Genomic DNA, 22,390 nt, shown 5'->3' with positions numbered 1-22,390 from the left:
GAAGTTTGGGATAGCTGGAATTCTCATGCAGAATCGAAAGGTAGCCCGATCTAAGCATTCTAAAACTCCATTTTGAAAAGTTTTGACTCGCGAATTCTTTCACCGTAAAAGAAAAGGATGAACGGGAGGGGGAGAAAGGCGAGGGATATGAAGCCAAGGACCGAGTTGCCCCAGCCTACTCCCAGGGCGTCGAACATGGCGCTACCAGCCAGAGGCAGCAGGGCACCGAAGAGACAGCGGAGGATGGCACTTGCGGCCATGACCGACGCGGAGTAAACCGTGTATGCGTCGATGAGATATGTAGCGCTGGTTGTCTGTACGGGTGAGGGCGTTCATTAGCTTTGCTTCAAGAGTGTGCTGGTCCAGGGAAACACAAACTCACATATGCAGTTACGATGCCGATGCCGAGCAGAGCGGTTCCCATGATGGGCACAATCCAATGGGCCTTGTACTCGGCCGACCAGCCGTACCAGAAAAGGCCGACAGGGACGAACACGGCACCGACAATCAACGTGGGCAGTCGAAACTCGGGCTTGGTCACGCCATCGTTCTTCTTTGTGAGGTAGGCAGACCAGGGATCGGAGACGGCCCCGACAAATAGAAGGCCCACGATAAACCCAACTCCAAGTCCAATGCTGGTCAGTCCGGACGCTCCACTGCCGAAGCCATATTGGTCTTGGAAAATGCGGGGGAAAGTCGTGAAGCAGAGGTAGGCGTAACTAAAGGCGGTGGCGGCGTATGCCGACATCAAGAAAATGATGGGGGAGACTAGCATCTTCGGAGGGCGTAGGATAGCGAATTTGAACAGCTGGCTGGGGGTCTTGCTTGTGTCCAAGGCCGACCGCAGGTCTTGGTTCCCAGTGCTCTTGCGCAGCCTGGCCGTCTTCCTCTTCAGGATAACGTACGGATACGACTCGTGTAAGAAGAGGATGACGAAGACGGCCATGACGCTCGAGGCAATAGCCATGAGCCAAAAATCCCACCGCCAGCCCGCGGCCGCCGTCAGATTGCCGCCGATGATGGGTCCGATGGTTGGCCCCAGGGTCGGGCCCATGATGTACGCGGACATGACGCGCCCGCGCTTCTCGCGCGCAATCATATCGGCAATAGAGCTGGCGCCCAGCGTGCCCGCGCACGACCCCGCGATGCCGGCCAGCAGGCGGTACACCACCAGGGAGCCGAAGCTGTTCGCCACCGCGCACGCGATGTTGAAGACGGTGAAGAGGAGAGTACAGGAGCGGAACACGATGGCGCGTCCGTACAGCTCCGACAGAGGCGCGATGGCGAGGGGGCCGAAGGCGTATCCAAGCAGGTAGATCGTGGTCATGAGGGCCCCCAACGTCTCGTCTGTCGTGCCGAAGTGGTGCATAATGTCGGCCGCCGCCGCCGCGCTGATGGTCGAGCCTATGGGCCTAGCAAAGGGCAGAAATGCATTAGCTCTGACGACTTGTGCCAATCGCTTCGGCGATTGACAATTCACTGGAGTAAGATTGAACCGGAACTTTACGAGAGCAGTGCGGTCAGGGACACGACGACGATGGTCGTCGTCTTCCTGGTCGTTGACCAGTTCAGTGGGTGATCTGGGTCATTGGGGCCGTCAAAGTCGACAATGTTTGGATCCCGTAGTTCTTCTCCTTCTGCGCCATTCGTCTCTCGTTCCCGGCCCTTCTCAACTGCGACGTATTCGGTGGCTCTGGCTTCGTTCCGGGACATCGTAGGTCTGGTGTCCCACGGGTGTATGCGTACCGAATCGACTAACCGTCAAGTCGCCCGAGAGCCACCGACAAGTACCGTCGCAATAGACTCTGGTGGGACTGGCCTGGCGTTGTCGCGTGAAGAGCACTTGAAGATTGGCCGGATGGTACCCTCGTACCAAGTTTTGTGAATTTGGCTCCTTGGTAGTTGCCGACGATGTGTGATATGAAGAAGTAGGGAATCAATCCGGGCTATCGACTTATCTCCGCGGATTTATCCTCAGTAATATCCGGCCAGCGTAGAGTGGGACCGCAGCGGGAGCCTGACCTTCCTAAACGGAGCTGGAGCATGCTCCTAGTAGAGCGGTCTTTAGCTACCTAGTACCTTGGTAGTTGAGCTCTTAATACCGAAGAAGAAAAAAAAGAAAGGTGTCAAAAAAGGGAAGGCACCCGACATCTTCTATATAAGCCGATTGGCCATGCTCTCGCCTTCAGATGGCAAATCCGTACATTCTTGTTGCTCTGGCCCTCACCGGTGATAATGTCAAAGATGGATTCGGCTCGCTTCGAAGGCCCTAGCCAGGGCAACACAGCTAATCTGAGCGTCATCAGCATCCAGAAGTTGCTAAGCGACGACGCTGAGGAAGCATCTAGATTGTTCTCCGCCTGTTCAGAATGGGGATTTTTCTGTCTTGACCTGGGCTCTGACGAGATCGAGTCATACAGAGCAACAACCAGCCTTCTAAACGACTTCGCCGTCCAGTATTTCAACAAGCCATTGGAGGAGAAGATGCAGGATACCAACCACGCTTGGGAAACATTCAATATTTGCGGGTATATATGCCCAACCCATTCTGTTTATGCTTTCGCCTAAACAGGTATCACAGTTACAAGCCGCGAAGTCTTGATACCGGTAATATGGAAGGCAAGAAAGATGGATGCGAGGGCCTCAGGGTGCGTCTTGGATTGCTAAGCTCCAGGTTTTTGTTTGACCCAGACTCACATTGCTGGTCCATGTATTGCAGCTGCCAGCCGACGCCATCCTCCTCCCACGAACTCACTTACGGTTCCCTCGTGGCGCCGAGATGCACCGAGACCTAGCCGGCACCTTCATTGAGCAGTCACACGCTATAGCGACCTTGATTCTCAGCCGGCTATCGACCAGCCTGGATCTGACGGGTGCTTCGCGGCTCGAGAATCTTCACCGGGCGGATCAGCCGTCCACGTCTACCGCCGTCATGCAACACTACCCCTTCGAGGGAGACCTGCCGGCGGACACGAGCAGCGGCCACTTCGCGCATACAGACACGGGTAGCGTGACGATCCTCTTCAACACCGAATGGGGCCTGCAAGTCTGCAACCCACATAGCGAGGAGTGGCAGTACGTGCCGCCAGCCAGAGGCGCGCATGCCATCGTGAACATTGGCGACACAGTCAAGTTCTTGACGGCCGGCCGCCTCAAGTCGTGCCTGCATCGTGTGGTGCCGTATCTCGACCGCTGGACCCGCGGCTCGCGCTACGCCATCATCTTCTTCCTCCGGGCTAACAACCAGGTTGAATTCGAGGACCTCGAGGGTCAGAGATGGAATGCCCACGATTGGCTCAACAGGAAGTTCCTCAACTACCGGTCGCCCCACGAGGTGCAGAAGCAAAGTCCGATGGCTACTGGTAGGCTCGGATTTGTTGGGCTTTGGAAAGCAGGAATGACTGCCTGATCTTATTATGATTTAGGGTGGTAACACTAGATAGACGTTCAAGTGCTTCAATCGGGACAATGCTTGGGTGGTTCGAACCGTATTGTCGTATCTCATTCATTCAAAAGCTGTCCGTCTTTTTGTATTGATCTTCTCTACGAGTATCTCCACCGAGAACTTGAAAGAATTTGGCGAGGGCGGGCAGGATGTCAAGATGATAAACAAATCTGTGACCTCCACCTTCAACATTGTTCAAAAACCATCGCAAGTCGAATTTCTCACGCCGGCTGTTGATCATCAGCAGAACAATAGGGGCTGGGGAGAAAGCAAGTTGCCATGTACAGAATAACACTTGCATTCTACATCTGTCACACTGTCGAGAGTTGCAGAGAGTTGAGAATAAGGAGGAAGCCCTTTTCGCTGACCCCCTGTATCGAACTCGTAGTTTCCGCAAGAGCAGACATCATCATTCTGAGGTTCTGACACGGATCGAGGCCAAATTGGCCGCACACAGCGCTCATCATGGGAGGGGGTGATGGATCTGAGACGGCCAGTGGCTGTGTGGGCCCAAAAGCAAGCAGCAACAACGATTGACCTATCAATCGCATCGGAGGAGCTAGCAAGGATGATGACAAGATGCGCTGTGCACGAGACAGACCACGGATCGGACCATCAAGCGATCGAGACAACGTTTAAGACTGTGACCCCAAACACAGACGGCAAGCCTCGACTTTTGTTCAAGAACGCTTTATGGAAGGAGATCAATGCCAGGATTGAGGCCGCGCTTCCGGCCCAGCGCCGTGACAACACGGTGGGTGATCTCAGACTTTTGGTTCCCCACTGTACAGTACATCGTCCCCCCTTGTTTATCCACTTTTCCCCTCACAGCAGGGTATATATGACGGTACGTCATTTACCCTATGTATTCCTTCCTACTATTACCATGTATCCGTATGCCCTTATTGGCTCTACCCCGCACAAGGGACCGACGCGAGAGATACCGAGAAACCAGACCATCTGGTTGGTCGAAATAAGGCTTGGCTGACTCCTACGTCCCTCACAGGATGTACTGTAGCCATTCCGCAGTCGATGGGATATGCGGGCCTTCCGGTCTCCCCCAGCCAGAACAATGCGGGACCGGCGGCCAGGTACGTCGTCAAAGAGACCAATCAGACCAATCAGACCAATCAGACCAATCGGGGGCCTGGGGCCTCCAACCCAGCACGAAGAGACGGTGCTCATCAAGGGCCCAATAGGATGATGATGATTCACATCCGCCCGACAAGCGGGAACAAGGTGTCCATTAAGGACCCTCAACCCCCGTGAATAATCAAGGGCCTTGACCCTGTCGACAATTCAATAGACCCAGTGTAACGGGCTGGGCCCGTAGGAGGCCTCGCTAAACATCGCGGCCAGGATCACACAACCCCGGCTAGGCCCTCCACAGAATCAACGATGCCAACCATCGGATGGCCAGTGCGGTATCACCCTGATCAAACCGACGGCAAGGTGGAGATGCGTAGTTTTCCCTTCTGATCCTCATCTGAGGATACTCATAGTAGTCGCCATAGCCAGTTGAAAATATACTCGCCTTGGACCGTTACACCCAAGACGGGCGGGTCAATTAGATAGATTAGCAAGCTCTGCTCGTTGCCAATTCGATTCAGGCTTGAGCCGGGTGACCCAGCGGGGCCCAGCGGCATAGTAGGACGGTTACGTAGCCATTGAGGCATGACTTAGAGGACGTTAGCATGGGTTCAATACAACACGCTAAAGATACGGAGGCCGTATGCTGGATATACGAGCCAAGACATTTTTATTATCCGGGACTTTTGGGGCCCGCCCCACCCCTGCCGACCGCAACCGCCTACTCCACTTCCACAGGTCGATTCCACCTATCCGTACGTACCGGTTGCAGCCAACACTAAGACGTGCGCCACCTGTTGGTGCAAGCTGGCGCGTTCTAGCCCCTTCATTTGTCAATCACGTCAGAGCTGAAGTAGTACTATAGCGGGACGCTGGGCTTGTATGCAAAAGCATAAGGGCGGCGAAGCCTTGTCAATCAACCCCTCTGACTCAGGCTCCAAGCACAATACCGTCGCGCTCACCCCGCTCACTCGGCCTACCTGGCAAGTGATGAAGGCTTATCAGATATTAAAGTGGGTAGGTAGGTAAGTGCGACATTTGTTTAAATACGCAGTTAATTCATCCTTTGTATCCGTAGTGCAGTGCTAGTGTATAGCTCATTGTGGTAGACCGGCCCGTGCCACTATTCTTTCTCCAGTTTTTATCCTTCGCGGAGACGAAACAGTCATGCCCGACGGGCAGGGCCCAAACTTACCGTTTCGTAAGCGGCGGAGACAGGCGGTGGTGTGCACAAGTTGCCGTCGGCGGAAGATTGCATGCGATCGCAAAGCACCCTGTGCCCAGTGTGTCCAGGCTCACTTGGAGTGCACCTACTATCAGAACTATGCCCGTAGCGACTCCCAAATCGACAGTTACAACAGCGCCAGCTCGCAGCCTTGTTCAGGCTCGTCGGCGTCAAGCACGCAAGCTACGCACCAATGTTACGGCTCAGGGCCGCCGTCAGAGTCGCTGGCCAATGCCGACTACCCAAAGAACTTTTCTGCAACAGACTTGAACGTTGCATCGGCGGTCCCAGGCGCCATCTCCGTAGACATGAGTGGCCCCGACTGGTTCGAGACCGAAGTTCTCGGCGCGCTTGACCAGCCGTTGAGCAGACGCTAGTGCCGTGACGCTCGTCCCCGACAGTGGAACCGCCCTGTCGAATGCAAACACGAAAGCCGGACAATCGGCTGCTTTCCTACCCCACCCCTTGTACCCCGAGTCCTTCTCGGCGGCAGAACCGGGCAGGGTGCTGTTCTCAAAGTCCCGGCTGTACGCACCAACACATTGGATATCGATTCTACGCAAGGTATATTTCAACGAAAGTCTCAAGTCGTATGCTTCAAAAATCCTTAGCAGCACACTTATCTGATATAATGACCTGGATTCTTGACTGACTTGGTCGAGGGGCAAAGTACGAGCAGAAAGGATTGTTCGACGACGTCGTCAGTGTTCTGTTCCGGGGCGAGGGTCACCCGCTCCTGCAGAAATGTAAGACACTGGCGCGAGAAGTGAAATCCAAGGGGCCCGACTCCCGATCGCCCCCCATGCTTCTCCGAGAGTACATGCCTCCGAGGGAGGTTTGCGATGAGCTGGTCCGGTTGTACCTTCGAACATTCGAGTCGGTATTCCGGGTGCTGCATGTTCCCTGTTTCCGGCGCGACTATCTTCGATACTGGAGCAACCCGCAGCCGGCCAGCGAGCCACTCGTTGTACAGTTGCTTCTCGTCATGGCCATCGGAACCTGCTTTTACCAAGATGCCGTCGCTACCGATGGCGCCGCCACCCTGCGCTGCCAGGCAACGCACTGGATCCATGCCTGCCAAGTGCGTCTCGCGGCCCCCTTTCGGAAGAAACACCTGAGCCTCCGCCGCGTGCAGTCTCAATGCCTGCTGGTCATCGCGTTGTTGACCAACACCAACGCCGTCGGTGGCGACCTGGCCGGCATCAGCGTGGCATCCCTTGTGCAGAGCGCCATGGCCGTGGGCCTGCACATCGCGCCCAGCCAGCTGCCCGTCAGCCCATTGGAGGCCGAGGTCCGGCGACGGCTGTGGGTCACGATCCTCGAGCTGGCGGTACAGTGCAGCCTGGACTCCGGTACCCACCCCGTCATCCCGGCCGAGGCCCTGAATTGCGAGTTTCCCTCCAATCTCAACGACTCCCAAATCAGCGACTCAACTGAGACACTGCCCATGGGTCACGCGACAAGCACATTTACGCAGAGCTCTATTCAATGCGCCTTGTTGAGGTCCCTGCCCATCCGGCGTCGCATAGCCGAGCTCCTGAGCCGGTTCCAGGGTGAGCTTTCCTACGACACGGCCCTGCGCATGGGAGCTGAGCTCACGGCGGCCTGTCGCGAGACCTCTAAGCTAATTGATTCATTCTTATTGTCACCGGCGACTGCCAACGGCCCGCGGCCCAGGGCGTTCCACATCAAGATACAGGACCTCCTGGCGAGGCGCTTCCTCCTGCTGCTGCACGCCCAGTTCGCGCACAAGGCCACCAGTAACGTTGCTTACCACTTCTCGCGAACTATGTGCCAGGAGTGCGCCCTGCTGCTGCTGTCACCTCCCTCGTCCCAAGGCGGCGAACCAACAAGGCGTCGCAAAACTGGCGCTGGCGACGACGGCTCTGACGACGATTACAACGGCGACAACGCCCACACCGACACCGAAACCAACGCGGCCGCCGCGCCGTGGTTATCGCTGCAGGACTTCGCCAACCTGCAGTTATTCGGCGGCAGCGTGTTCAATAATACGTTCCTGGCCGCATCCCTCATCGTGTGCGCCGAGGTTTTGCAGCAGCTGCGCGAGGACTCATCTCCGGTCGCGTCATCCCTGTCGCGCCGCGAGTTACTCCATGCCCTCGAGCACGCCACGAGCCTGACGCGCCGCCGCGTGCGAGCCGGCGAGACCAGCGTCAAGGCCGCCGCCTTCTTCGCCTGTATGCACGCCTGCATCAGTGCTCGCCGCACCTTGCTCCAGCACGCCCTTGTCGTCGCCGATACGGTGCGCACCGCCCTCGCCGAATGCTGTGCCGTCCTCGAGGCGCGCCTGCGCGGGCCGATCGGGTCCGGCGTTGTATATGTCGATGGCTCAGCCACGTCTAGCGTTGAACAACAGCTAGGTGACAGCGGCCCGTCGCTCGATGGCTCGGATCCCTGGGACGCCTTGCCTTGGGAGGATGACGTCGGCTTTTTGTATCAGGGCGCGTGATAAGAAGTAGTTTCTGGGTTTCCATGTCATTTCCAGGTGGCAAGATTAAGACACGCCTGCCCGGAGATCTTGAAAAATTAGCCCAAACTTGACGCGCCAATAATAGAACAACGTCCTGGCAGCAGCAAGTATCCCCTTCTTGATCTCAGCACAACCTTGGAATCTCCGCACATCAATCTACGACTGTCGACATAAATGCATACTAGAAAGCTCACCATGACACTACACAAAACCAGCAACACAAAACTGCCACTAGACAGCCTAGCAGCCTATACATACTGATAAGATAAGTACGAGAAACACTTTTCATGTCAAACGCATGACCGTACCGACTAACATACTCTATATTTGTTCTCAGTTGATCCTAGAGTTGGCCCTTTTGATATGAACCCTTCTCGCCCGTAGAAAAAATAAAACCAGATAGACCTCTCACCTAAATCTGGTTAAAAAGAGAGCAGGAAGCAGATTGTACCAAAACAGCAAAGCAAAATCAACCTTTCCCCCTTGCGTCCCAAACGCCACCGCTCAATGCTTTGCCGTGACCGTCTCGCCGGTTAGCTTTTCAATATACGTCTTGGCCCTATCATATCATAGGTTAGTAACTTAATTCCCTCCGTTTATCCGGAGCAAAACTCACATATCACCCATAGCAACCATACAGACCGTCTGCCACATACTAAGGCCGATACGCGGGGTAACACCGCGGTAAAGACCCTTAAGGCCATTAGTATGGTAGATGTACTTAAAGGTGTTGCCCACCGTCATCTTCTTAGGACGGTTGGGGTCTTCCTTCTTGCTCTGCATCTCGACACGGATGACCTCAATCGGCTGGTTCCAGGCCGATAGGCCGCCGCCCAAAGCCGAGGCCGTGATTTTCTCCAAGGCGCTCAACTTCTCGCCGTTATCCTTGTTAGTAACCTTACGGATACCCTGCTCTGCAAGGCGGCTGAGACCGAAGCGCGTTCCCCAGTTGGTCATTTGGCGGATGGCAACGGCATGGACACCCTTATTGATACCGCGGATACCCTCAGATCGGAAGATATCTGTAAAAGTGACCCAAATACTAGGGGCCTTCTGCCCTGACGCAGTCATCTTGTGCTTAGTAATTTCGACTGTCTTCATGCAAGTACAGAAGCCCATGGTCGTGTATGCCTGCGACACACCGCCCACCACTCCACCGATGACGCCGCCGCCGAACTCGCTGGCGCCCACACTACGCGCATAGTACTCGGCCTCAGAGGCAACGAATAGCAGCACTGCGCCCTTGGTCGAAGCCTCGATCCAGGCCCACGGAATCAGACCCTGGTAGACTGAGTGGGTTTTAGATTAGCAGGTGGTGAGGTGGGAGAGAAGATACTTACAACCCAGGACACCACCACGACTCCAGATACGGCCTAAGGCGGTCGCGAACCCGTCACCACGATTGGCGGCCATGGTGGTCTTGATGACCTCCAGGGGCTGGCCGAGGGTGGTGACCTCGAACAGGTTGAGGCCAGCACCGAGAAGCAGGTTAGAGAACTTGATAGGCTTCCTCTCCAGCTTCTGCGGCTGCGCCGGGACGGGCACGGTAGCGGCGGACATGACTCGACGGATGTTGCGCAGAAAGAGGCTTTGACTAAGGGAAGAAAGAGGATGCTTCTTCGTAGATGAAAAGGGATTAGAGATGTGGTTGTGGCGGTGCTTCAGTCAGCCAACTAGAGACCTGAATTTGCTCTGGACAAGCTGAGATCGAGCAGGAGGCAAAGATGTTGGGGATGGGATTGCTACCAAGGCAGATAAGGGCGGATACCCGGTTGGCTCGAAGAAGGCTATCGCGTTGTTTACATGAACACATCAGCAACCGAACAGAGCTTCTCGACCGCCATCCAAATGGAGTAAACCGAATACAGTCGCGTCTTTGGCAATAAGTTGTGTCGTCCGCGCCTGTGCAATTGAGTTTCAGTAGATGAGACTAGTGGGAGAATGGTTGGAAAAAGGAAAGTTGAGAGGATGTGCGTTTTTCCCCTTTAATCAAACCGAAGCGAATCCCGAATCAGCGGTAAGCAGGTATGAGATCGCCATACGTGAATCTGTCGGTCCGGCAAGGTTAGACTACTAACATGCCTTGGTTTGCCTGCAATGGTTCGCTGCTGGTCCCTGACATTGCATTAGCCAGCCGGTGAAACCCCCTGCCCAGCCTCCCAACACCGCCCTTCTTGGCTGCTCAACGCGATTTTGTCAGATGCGATATCAGAGAGTGGGTCTCCTTGCAACACGGACTACGGAGTAGTAGTGTACAAAGCAGGGGTTCCATCTAATCTCCCGAAGGAGACGGCCGAAATTCATTCCCCGTCTAAGCGGCACTTCCGGGCCCCAAGTCACTATCTCCAACCGACTGGTCGACTTCGATCGTCTCATCACTCTTCTCCCCTCCGCAAATTCGAAGAACCCCTTAGAAAAGACAACCGACGCTAGGGTCGCCATGTATGGCTGAGGCTGTACACGGCAATGCTTGCTACAGAATGGCAGGTGACAGCACCTGCACCTGGAAAGTGGGGCTTGGCGCTTCAAAAGGCCCTTCGACACCAATGCTTAGCCCTTTGAGTCTTGATTCATCAACGCACCAATAATTGTTTGTACACTAGCTCGTAGCCTACGGCCTTTTACACCACATAACCCTCGGGAGGTCTGCGGCAAGGGCGGCTGCGCTCTTGCCGCCATGGCGTTAAATACAACAACGACAACAACAGCAACCTGATTAATATGTGACCTAACACGGCGTTATAGAATTCCCGGCTTGGAGCTAAGCCGGCACAGCGGCAATCTGGACACCATTCATGTGGACTGGGCTGACCCGAATGATTGGCACGGAGGAATGGTTGGCATCCTGATTCTTGATGGCCTTAAAGCGGCAGGCAAACCTTGTAATGCAGTAGCTCGCCTTAACAGTGGCCAAGGTCTGCGCGGGGCAGCGTCTGGGACTACCTCTTAAAGGCATAAAGCGCCAGGAAGGAGACAGTCTATACTAGCGTTCTAGCTTAAACTTATTAGCGTTACTAATCAGGATAGTAGTTATATTATTGTTAGAGATAAACAGGACCAGCATCTTAGATTAAAGCCACGCTCTGTCTATACTAAAGTAGGGGATTATAGACTAAAGTAGATCCGTCCTCTTAGGCGTCTTTTTAATAGCGGCTGTTAATCTGTTTTTACTGTTAGTACCGTTTGCTGCTGCCTGCTTCTAGGCTAAGTCTGCGTATGCCTTATTAATATAACGGTTAATGTAGTTATATATAACGGTAATAGCGTTATTGTTGCACAACAGCAAGAGGTAAAGGGTATCTTAGATATCTTGTTTCTAAGTACCCTGTAGACGTCTGTAGAGATAAAGAGTCTCTAAGAGATATCTAAGAAGGATAGGCTTACAGAAGCAGCAATATAAGCCTATAGGGGTAGCTATAGGACTCTTAATAAGGGGAAATAAATATAACAATAAGGGCTTAGTAAAGATAGTATATAGTTGGATTGTTATCTGCTTGCTTGCTTAAAGAGAGTATTTAGATATAGAGATATCTAGGTCTTTATTTAGACCTATGCAGCTTACTAGAATATTCCATACTACGTAAGCTGTTACAAAACGCCTCAGAAATCAATCCTAACCTATTAATAAGCAGATACACGTAACTAAGAATAAGCAACCTAATCGTGTAACAAAGTTAAGGCTTATAACCAATCTTGCCTTTAAAGTTATCTTCTAGATCCTTCTGTTGCTTACGTAATCATGTGCTTATGTAAGCAATATATATAATAATCTACTAGTATAGTAGATTACTATGGTATATAGGTTGCTTATATAATCTGCTATAATAGCGGAAATACTTAAGCAATAAAGGTATAAAGAGGTAGTAAATACCTATATCTTTAACAAAAAGTAACGCTAAAGTGTTTCTAGACTAGCGTAGTAAACAGGGTCTTTATATTCTCTAGTTTAGTAGTATAAATAAGCCTTATACTAAAGAAGTTATAGGTAGTTATCTTAGCCTTTTTTTATAACATATAAGTTACAGAGCTACAGCAGGTAGGTGTGCTTCTTTAAGGAAGAAGCTACTGTTGAAAGTAGGGGTAAATTAGATGATACTATTGGTTGTATCTGTGTTCTCCGTTGTGTAGATGATCTAGAGAAAAAACCTAGGAAACCCCCGTTTTCAGGGGCTTCTTTGTTAGGTAATTCCCAGTGAATTTGCAGGCTCTTATTGGCCTAATCTACCCATGAAGTGGGTATAATCCTGGGCACATTCGCTGGTCATTTCTCCGCGCATTCGCCGCGCACAGCGCGCATCCTCGCTTATCCAGTGCGTATTGCTCTTGACAATCCCACCACTTTTGACAACCACTGTGTCCGCCACGTCTAAGCCTAAAAAGGGATCTAGCTGCGGATAGCGCGGAATCGCTCTATAGCCCTTCTTCTGTCAGAATTGAGGCTCTCAGAGCGCTCACGAAGTGCGCTTGGGCGCGCGCCGGTATCCCCGGGCTACGACTCGGGCAGTAGGCCGCGCGCGCGGGCTTCGCCCCGTGTTGCCTCAGGCCGCAGGAAAAAGGGGGTTGCCAAGCGCGTATCTCACGCGCGGCCGCCCACAAGCAATAGTTACAGCTACACACACCAGAATATACGCACAATTGACCCCTATACGAATTTGACATCTTCCGCTTCTGAAAAGACCTCCACAAGTAGGAGGTCACCAACTTAGTGATGAGGCCGACTACTACTGAATAGATAATGTACTGCAACCTAGGTGCAAGGTCCAGCACCACATAATCCATATTAAAGTCCCAGCTACGCAGAGAGTTTATGTTAGAACCGATATCTCAATTTCCATTTAGGTTGGCAAGAGCAAATGCCAGTATGCAGTACTGGATACGCTCCAGCAAGAGCTCCTTTGCAGCCCGGACTATCATAAGACAGCTCTCAACAAAACAGACCTAATCAGGCGTGGCGCGTCGTCGCCGTGGCGGAGTTAATGACACAACAAACCCTGTGCTCGGGGAGTTAAGCAAGGGTGTCGGAGCGGAGCCGAATATCCAGGGGTCAGTTACTATCTCCGTCACCTTCACCACTAGCATCATTTTCATCTATCCTAAACTCTTGACCTAAAGTGACGACTCAGAAATTAAACTTAAACATCACGTTAATAGAAAAGTGGGTTTCAAAAGAGGTAGATAGGACGGTTTTTGACGCACCTTATGTTCACTTAATACTGGTTCAACAGTTCGAGGATGCCATCAACCCTACTGACTAAAGCAAGCAAAATAGAGGCGCGAAGAAGCCCGCTAGACGTTAGCGCTGGATTTGCCACATCAACTACTCCAAAGTAAATGCCAAAATTCGGTTAACAGGCTGAATCACGAATATCAACTCTCACTGTCAAGACCGAGCCAGTATCAGGAATTGCATAGAAGTACGTAACGGCTGAGGCAAAGACGAAGTTGGTGGCAGTCAGTGTGTCACAGTAAGCAGGTTTGGGCTCATGAATCTAAGACACAGGGTATGTTGTCACCGAAGAAGATAATAATGTTTTAATTATGTGCTCAACTACTCAAACCAAAACTTTGCTTGGTATCAGAAACTCCTATGTCTAGATATTAGCAGAAATAGATGACTTGTGAGTTAGTATGAGATTAAGGCATCAGTACAAAGGCTTGACTACAATGCACAGATCGTTGCTAACATCCTCTGGAGTCTGAAAGGAATTCATGGTGAAGAAGGATGGGTCGCTTGGATTATCCCTCGAGATGCCTAAGTCCGAGCCTGAAGTTGAACTGTTGGTGTCTTCGTACAGCGAGGTGAGCTGGGCTTGGTCATAATCCTGTTGGTCGACCGTTGGTTCTCTGGCGGGTACAATGCCGCTTTGAAATGGGACCCAGACAGCCAAATGATGTCCTCCTAAATCGGCAGCACTTATCGTTTCATCTGTACACCGAACCACATGTTGATACTCGGATTCCTTCGATTTTCCCCAGGGTCTCCCATACAGCATTTCACCTTCTGGGTCAATAACCCCGGTGATACGACGAGGAAGCGGTTGTGCATCCTGTGTGTTCCTCCCAATGGCTACGTCCAAAAACGCCTGAGACAGCACAGGAGCTTGAGTCCTATTCTCAGGTTGGAAGATAACAATTCGATCATGCTCTGTAATACTGCCGAAGTCAATTGAACAGGGCACAGCTGAGCCATGGCCGTCGAGTAGAGTGTGAGTGGCGTTGCTGACCGTCCGGCCCGAGGGACCCATTCGGACAACCACCTGGCCTGGGGCACGAGCAAAGCTGGTGGTTGCTATACATCGAGCTCCCTTATCGGAAAGATACCAGTCTAGATGAGCAAAAGGCTGCCAGGGAGATGTGAATATAACTCGACTGCTTTCCCGTCAGGCGACTGCTCGAGGTGAAAAGACCACACTCACAATTTTCCGGCATCAGTCTTGAATTTCTAAGTGTAGTTGCACATAGGGTGAGTGGAACGGCGAATTATTTCTGCGTGGCCGCTCGTCATCTCCGGTTGCATCAAAGAAGCAGCGACATGTCCTGTCCCGCCGATCAAGCTATCCTGTGTGATGTATAGAAACTGTTGTTCTTGGCCTTCTGTGCTCAAGAGGCTTCCGTTAGGCTGTTGAACTGCGACTTAGGTAGCCCTGTAGAGAAGGATAGTCGGCATTTCTATGTTTAAGTTTAGGTAGCGTTTAGTTTTATTAAAAAGCAACGACAACCAGAATTATGGGATAGTTTTGTTAAACATTTATTTATGATAATAAGGCATTAGCTCTAAACGAGGAGGATTGGCAGGGTTTCTACGTTTATGTAGTTGTGAGGTTATGATGGTCCACGTGTAGCACTTCGTCCTATCTTGAACATTTGAAAAGCATCATGAAACCTTGCTCTTTTTTGGTGAATTATTAGTGAAGCAGGGGAAATTGGCCTGGCTGTCTTTGAGACTGGCTATAAAGTGGCTATTAAAGCGCAATAGCCATGTTGTTTGTTGCAGTAAGGCAGCAAAACTTTGGCTTTATTTCTACAGTTACTTACGCAATAAATGCGTAGTAAGAGCTGCGTAAGTTTTACATCAAGTTTTGCATTATATGTATGTACCTGGCGTGAAGGTAATGCTTATTGTTAAGAATAGGCATCTTTTTATTTTACTACTCCTGCTATATTAATACAGAGTGCTTTTGAATTAACGGCTAAACTCTTAGCAGAGCAGGATGTCCTAAGAGCTTAAGAAGGCTATTTAATTGGCTTATAGCCTCTGAAAGCATAAATTGCAAATATATTGGGATTATAATAGGACAGAGTTTGAAGTTATAATAATAAACTACTTTATGCTAAAACTTTTTCTTAACTATATTATAAGCATCTAGGATTGCTTACCAGTTGAAATCAGTGCTCCTTAGCAATTTCTCTAAGGCCCTATTTGCGAATTTTTAGCTAGTCGCCTTCTTATTGCTAAATAGCTGAAGCTTAGGATAGTCTACTAAGTCTAAAATACTGAAATCCTGTCGCTAGAATTTTATAACTTAATATGTTGATTAAGCTAGAGGGGCTGATCCTTGTTCTAACTCCATGGGCAACCTTATTAGTACATGTAGAACTGGACTAAATCTAGCTAAGTATAGTTACCTTGTATGAGGCCTAAAAGTTCGTAGCTTTGAGCAGAGGTTATTGGTTGTTAAAAGCGCAGGAAGGGTCTGATCATCCCTTTTTCATAGAATAATATTGGTTAACGCAGTTTTTATTTCTTCTTTATGTTGAGGTATTTGTATGATAGTTAGATATAGAGAAGTACTCTGAGAGGAGCTAGATGGTGTGAATTCAGGTTATATCGTTTGATTGTAGGCTATTGGTAGTATGGCTCCGCCGGTGTTGCTGTTTATAAGGGTATTATCTTGGTTCTGGTTGTGTGTTTTGTCTTGATTGTGGTCCGTAGATTCTTTGTTCTTGAAAAGCATTAGTAGGAAACCAAATAATGAGGAAGCGAATTACGTTTAAGCTATTAAGTAGAGAAGCGATAGGAACTGCTTGAAGGGTTTCCAGGACCAATGGTTCTTTCTGGATGCCTGTTAGACTTTGCTCGTGGAAAGGCCTATCACGACCTGTAGATGTAAGCTTAAGGCTTGTTTCATAGATCCAGAAACTTACGTTCTCTAATTTTAGCCGAGTTCCGTTCAGCGGTTTTCTCAAGGATTAGAAATTGATTGTGTTGATAATTTGGTGGAGTGTTGTGGTGTATAGGCGTATCTAGGGACGACATCTGTATACCTGGTGCAACTTTCTAACCGGCATCTTTCAGTATCTTTGTGAGCTTCCACTTAATAACGAAAGCCGCTCCTTGGGGATCTAGCTTAAGGTCATAGGGTGTAAGTAGGTCCTGGTCTGGGGCTGGACCTGGAGGCTCAACGGTCTAGCCCTGCTCACAAAGCATATGAGCCAAGCTCTGCTCCACATCTGGACAACGCCAGTTGAGTTTTGTGCTCTCTCTGTTGCTTAAAACGTATGTCTGTATCATGTGAGCAAGGGTTCTAGTCTTCCTTTTAGCTATTGTACCTTCTGATCATGTTAAGAACGCGTTATTCCTGGCAATTTTGTAACTCTTGTTCTACTATCGTCGCGCAGATGAGAAGATCAAGTGGGATCCTTTCCTATGTTGGAGTTGTTGGAAATGTCAATATCTGTCTTGACAAGAAAACTAGAGGGAAGGGTTAGTTGCAACGTCTTTGTTGAGGCAGCCGCAGAACTTATAGGGTGAGGCGCTTTATCCTAAGGTGTGAGAGCCCTGCCTTCGTCTATTCTTGGTTAGACAGAAGTCGTGTTGTATTGCTTACCGTTGGCGCACTGTCCGGTGTGCAGGCAAGGGGAATTAATGTATTACATGGACTTAATCTTTGCTGGATCTAGGGCATAAGATTTTACAGGCAGAAGTTAAGTGTATGTGCCTATGGTAACCCGGGTATGTCTTTACCATTCTATGGCCATAGCGCCTTTATATATACTATACCCCAATATGGACACTGACAGCCGATCAGTTATCACCCCAACGGAACAAGCTCTCTTTCCAGAGTCCACACTAATCAGGCGGTCGGCATTAATAGGCCTTTGTTTATGGGATCCAATGGAAGTAATCCTTGCCTTAAAACCATTGCTAAACTAATCACCACCACACGGGAGTATGTTTTTATGTAACCTTTCATTGTGAACCTTCTTGCTCTAGGTCTTCTGCGGTTAACCATGTGTTTCCAGGTCGCTAAGGTCATCTTCCCCTCTTTCACGCATCTACTACACCCTAAATCCTTCATATTTAACTTCTGACATTCCTGTGTTTGGCTATGGCTTTGACACCATGATGCAGTTGTCTTGTTTCTGAACCCTTCTATGGATGAGCTCTATGGCAAGGAACCGTTCAGGGGCAGCCATGGGACAAATCAACGTCTCTATCCATTCCCAATCAGCCATCCGCAGATGTGCGCGTACAAGTGACTAAACTCTTTGTCTCACGTTAATTACCATACAAGCCGCGCTGGAAAGGAACGTATAATTTCGATCTTAATGTCGATAGTCACAAGAATACCAGTGACAGGGGGCTTAATCAAGGGCGCTTCATGGTCTAACCAGCACCATGACCATTCCTGTCGATATATTGATGAACGGTTCTGTGCGCTAGTCGACATTATGCTTAGGTTGCTTGACTGCTCTTCTCTTTCTGTGACTAAAAAAGAAAATAAACGTACTCAAGCTAACCTATTTTATGTTGCAGGTCTTATCTGGGGGAGCATACTAGTAATATTTCCGCTGGGTCACCATCTGCCGACTGCGATTAAGTCCAGTTAGCCGTCCATCATATCCTTAGTAGCGGTAAGCATGAGAAAGGAGAGGCTCCTCGTGTTGGTTACAGACAGCTGCTGCCGTCGTGGCGTGAGCTCCATCTCTTTCCGGCATTCTAGGCGCAGAGTTATTCGGGAGTAATATCATAAGATTCGGGTCTTTTGGTTTCTGAACGATGGTTATATTACACAATTGGGATTCTCTTGGTCAGGATTCTTCTCAAGGGTAGTGAGTTTGAAAATAGGCTTGACCCGCGGTTTCTGGGCGCGGAAGCCTAATAGTCGTTGCAACATTGCTACACAGTTAGACGTTGCAATCTCGCAACGGCTCACGTAAGCTATGTGCGACAAAGGCTGCGCATTTCCCTCGTCTTCCCATGCTGAGACTCTGCTTAGGGAGCGCCGGCCCTGCTTCAAAGTTCGGCCGACAACACACTGTTTTGGTCCACACACGTGATCCTAGTGTGGCCTACCCGTAGTAGCTCTAAACCCAATTGTTTTTTACGCCTTGTTTTTGACCCGGTACCTCAACCTATGCGTATTCAAGATGTCACGCAAACACTTATAGTCGTGCAAACGGCCTTGCTTGTGATGGTTTCTGACTAGGCAATAGTTCTTTCGAATTTTTCTTCAACTTTATTGCCAGCGCTATTGACGAGCCACTGGGTACTCCATCGAATACTACCCCTCTTAGCCCCACTACAAGGCGTGACCACGTTCACGGAACGGTGCTTTGCAATCATATGCTTGACAGCTTAGCCAGGCTGTAATCACAAGGCTGCCACAGTCCACGCTGCGAGTACTCCATCGTTCTCCCCGGGGAAGATGTTGGTTGGAGAAGAGGTGACGACTTGGGAAAGGACGCGGATCTTGAAGAGGGCTGCTGGTTGGGTATGGAATGTACTACAGCCATGATTCCCAGGCTAATTTGAATAACAGGTCAACAAAGAACTAAACGCAGCCGATCTCGAATTTCACGATACCCCCGACGATGCCGTCGCTGTACTCATATACGTAACGCGGGATGCCGAGGGACAGGACATACTTGATCACGGCATCGTGCTGTTTGCTGATGAAGGGACGGAAGGTTTCATCACGGGAGAATACGCAGAAAAATCCGGTGTTTGGCTGTTTCCTGTGCCTAAACGCGGTCTATTTGTGGATAAAGCGCAAGTCGAGTATATCAGAACTAGGAAGAGGGAGACATAGGGATTGATGAATGGGCGGAAAACGCATCGACTGCTTTCGTCCCGAGTGGGTACGACAGGAGCATTGCATACAGCGAAGATAGTTCGGACACCTGCGAGCGTATTGATCGCAGATAAGTCAAGAAGGAAATCCAATCCGGTACTGACTCCCAGACAACATCGAAGCCCTCCTTGATATGAGTGACACTGCCTCTTAGATGCCAAAAAACTGATGTTGTATAGCCTTGGCCGCAAGCTTCGAACAGACGTGCTACAAGAGGGAACTGTGCCATGAAGTGGCCAGCTGCATGCATATCAGTATCATTGCAACACGAGACGTCGGCCACAACTCACCCTCAAAGCGACATCCCATTTCTTCCAAAACGTCCCGAGAAGCGCGGATGCAGAAGCTGGCAGCGTTGGATCCAATTTGATGCGAGCAGTAGCCGTCTGTGTATGATGGATGATGGGAGAATTTCACATCTTGCCCTGCTTGTTTGATCAAGTCCGCAAACATCTGGACGGGGTAAACAGCCACATAGCATCGGGAAAGGGTTGTTGTCATGATCTTCTTCCGAGCCTCCAAACTCATCACAGCGCTGTCATTAGCCAAGCGAGGTTGACTGCTTTCCGTGGGGGCAGAATTGGCCACAGGTCGTGTCTGTGGATCTGTTAATATCCCATTGTTCGTTTTGGCGTTTGCTGAGATAGCCAGGGAACCATCGGAACTGGATCGTTGAGCGTCTGTTGTTTCAGCTGCGTCTGTATGTCCAGTCTTGCGTTCTTGCGCCGCATTCGAGGTGGGATCGCCAGCTGGAACAGCTCGCGGACAATCCGCAACCACGGTGTCGCTATCACCGCCCTGGGGGGCTACACGCTGCCTTTTTGGTTGAGGGGTTGTGGTGTCGGTTCTTTGCTTTTGAGGATTCGCCTGTATGTCTCGGATTTCTAGTCGGGTTCTATTAGCGGGAGAACGTCTCATCTGCTGCGTCAAACTTACCACAGTAGAACTCCAAACCTAACTCTGGACTTTCCTTGCTCCATTCTCTGAGACAGTCTGACCACAATTGCAGAACCTTATTGTCTTTCAAAGACTGCTTGGCTCTTTTGAAGCAGGAAGGATCCCGGGCGAGAGTTAACACGTTATGCCTTGATAGGAAGTAGGTAAGATTAGTGAATGCTGAGATTAAGATAACTTCTTTGCCCAAGTCGACCTTCTGATCTGACGTATAATAATACGAGAGGAGGTTACCGCAAATATGGCTCAGTCGTCTCTTGTCGCCGCTGCGTCTGGCATCTAACAAGGCAATGATGTTTTTTGTTGTACTGTTAGGAGAGAGCTCTCTCAGTTAAGCCAGGAGCTCTTTCTGTTTTGACTTCTTGCTTAGTGCTATTAGAGGGGTGTATTAACTAGTTGAGGAGACTGAGTAAGGACGCTAACCAGGTAAGAGGAAGCAATAACCCGGTGCTTTCTGCACAGAGAGAACACACTGCAGCAGACTGATGGTTGCAAGAAAATATGTAGTAATGCTGCAGAGAGAATGGGCATTAAGCGTATTTTATAATGAGAAGAATGACCTATTAATCCTTGCAACACTGCTGCCTATGCCTGGGATCTGTAATCTATACATAACCTTTGGGATTCTCTTGGTAAAGCTTATGCCAGCTTGGGTTAAGGACGTATCAGTACTTGAGCTCAGCCATGGTCTCCTCCAGCGGCCATGCGGGTGGGGTAGCCCATGTTCATGTCAGCCATGCTACATCTGAACGGTTAATGTAACTGTTGGTTGAGACTTGTTAACATCATCAAGCTAATGAAATCTTAAATAGACCGGGTATAACCAACCTATATTGCAGTGGAGTCTAGTTGCGTCGTGCGTGCATGAACTAGAGAGTGCACCAGAAGCCCCAGCCAGCCATGGGCTGGACAGCCTGGTGTTTACTATTGGACCGTAGTTGAACTTTGGGCTCTTGCGTACCCTGCACCCCCCCTTTTGAGAAGGTCCATGGATCTCAGCGCAAGCTCCGTCCAACGCTCCTACAATGATACGCCAAGTTCTATGCTGGTGGCTGCCAAGAAGCCAGCACATCATGGATGAAGTCGCTGATGAGTCTAATCACAGGAACCCTACTAATAGCTGCTGCTCAAAAGGAGTATCTTTATTTGAAAACGCAAAGAGAACATGTAAGTGTGGATCGTTACGCTGGTCTGTCCAAGGTGAACGGCTAAGATCTTAAGAGCCCTGGTTGTGACATTTGCCAATCCTGCCTGCACTTACATATCGCTCCAAGAAGCGTTGTGCTAAGCAGTATATTGTTTATTATGGCACGTCCTCAAAGAATTCTTCATGATACTTCCCTCTGAGTTAGGTTGTAGTATAAGTGGTTTTTTTGTATTTAATAACGAGGTGATGAAGAAGGGAGTATGCTTGATGAGCGCATCTAACTTAAGAGAGATTGCTGCTATCTGTATGCTTGATAATGAATAGCAAATAGTTGGGCTAATTTCAAAGAAGACGGAACTAAGAAGAAGAGTATAGCGTAGAGATCACCCCAAAACTAATCACTCTGAACCCATGAATCCCCCCTTCTTAGCGCTCTTTCCCCTCTTGTATGGGAAACCTACCTATCTATCTTGGCCATAGCCCCTGAGGGCAAGTCTCTGTTAGCTAGGAGGAAGGAAAAAACGTCGGTAGGACTGAACTCCAGCTCTAGCACTTGGGCTGTAAACTGGTCTGCTAGTCGTTGGACTTCCTCGTTGCTGTCTGCTCGCTTCTCTACGTTAGGTAGCTCCTTTTCTGATTATTGAAACACAGTATTGAAGATTTTTTTGACCATATTAGCATCTATAAGTTGGAATTCAATCTTCTTGTTAACGCAGCTAGATCGAATCAAGGCTTCATCAAGATAGTCTATATGGTTTGTCGTCATGATGAGGACGCGCCCCTCTTGCGATGCGACGCTGTCGAGAACATTAAGGAGTCCAGACAACAAGATAATCCCCTTTGCCTTTAATGACCTTTGTGAATCTTCTGATCTGGAGTCAAAGTCATTGGCGTCAAATACACGGGATTGGGTTGTATCGACGGCGTCAACGTCCTCAAGTAGGACAACATAGCGTTAAGGAAG

General features: G+C 50.0%; 5 protein-coding genes across 5 annotated transcripts; 3 read left to right on the top strand and 2 right to left on the bottom strand.

Moving 5' to 3' along the window:
• Window positions 1–59: 59 nt before the first annotated feature.
• Window positions 60–1,713, bottom strand: ColSpa_11977 (MFS transporter prlG; the record flags this gene model as incomplete). The annotated part of the gene is made up of 3 exons (XM_049278189.1): window positions 60–314; window positions 383–1,412; window positions 1,508–1,713. 3 exons carry the CDS (start codon window positions 1,711–1,713, stop codon window positions 60–62), a joined length of 1,491 nt encoding a protein of 496 aa, XP_049134146.1.
• A 522-nt stretch (window positions 1,714–2,235) lies between these two features.
• ColSpa_11976 (oxidoreductase vrtI) lies at window positions 2,236–3,409 on the top strand (the record flags this gene model as incomplete). Its single annotated transcript, XM_049278188.1, has 3 exons — window positions 2,236–2,528; window positions 2,582–2,648; window positions 2,720–3,409. The coding sequence occupies 3 exons, from the start codon at window positions 2,236–2,238 to the stop codon at window positions 3,407–3,409; spliced, it is 1,050 nt and encodes a 349-aa protein (XP_049134145.1).
• Window positions 3,410–5,701: 2,292 nt separating this feature from the next.
• ColSpa_11975 (uncharacterized protein) lies at window positions 5,702–6,136 on the top strand (the record flags this gene model as incomplete). The annotated part of the gene is made up of 2 exons (XM_049278187.1): window positions 5,702–5,758; window positions 5,819–6,136. 2 exons carry the CDS (start codon window positions 5,702–5,704, stop codon window positions 6,134–6,136), a joined length of 375 nt encoding a protein of 124 aa, XP_049134144.1.
• A 425-nt stretch (window positions 6,137–6,561) lies between these two features.
• Window positions 6,562–8,229, top strand: ColSpa_11974 (transcription factor mlcR; the record flags this gene model as incomplete). Its single annotated transcript, XM_049278186.1, has 1 exon — window positions 6,562–8,229. One exon carries the CDS (start codon window positions 6,562–6,564, stop codon window positions 8,227–8,229), a length of 1,668 nt encoding a protein of 555 aa, XP_049134143.1.
• A 525-nt stretch (window positions 8,230–8,754) lies between these two features.
• On the bottom strand, window positions 8,755–9,810 carry ColSpa_11973 (citrate/oxoglutarate carrier protein; the record flags this gene model as incomplete). The annotated part of the gene is made up of 3 exons (XM_049278185.1): window positions 8,755–8,809; window positions 8,867–9,539; window positions 9,591–9,810. The coding sequence occupies 3 exons, from the start codon at window positions 9,808–9,810 to the stop codon at window positions 8,755–8,757; spliced, it is 948 nt and encodes a 315-aa protein (XP_049134142.1).
• Between the last annotated feature and the right edge of the window lie 12,580 nt (window positions 9,811–22,390).

The sequence above is a fragment of the Colletotrichum spaethianum genome (assembly GCF_022836535.1).
Source record: "Colletotrichum spaethianum MAFF 239500 DNA, contig54, whole genome shotgun sequence".
In the NCBI taxonomy this organism is placed as follows: domain Eukaryota; kingdom Fungi; phylum Ascomycota; class Sordariomycetes; order Glomerellales; family Glomerellaceae; genus Colletotrichum; species Colletotrichum spaethianum.
Note: the sequence above shows the minus strand (reverse complement) of the source record. Positions and strands in the feature narration are given on the sequence as shown.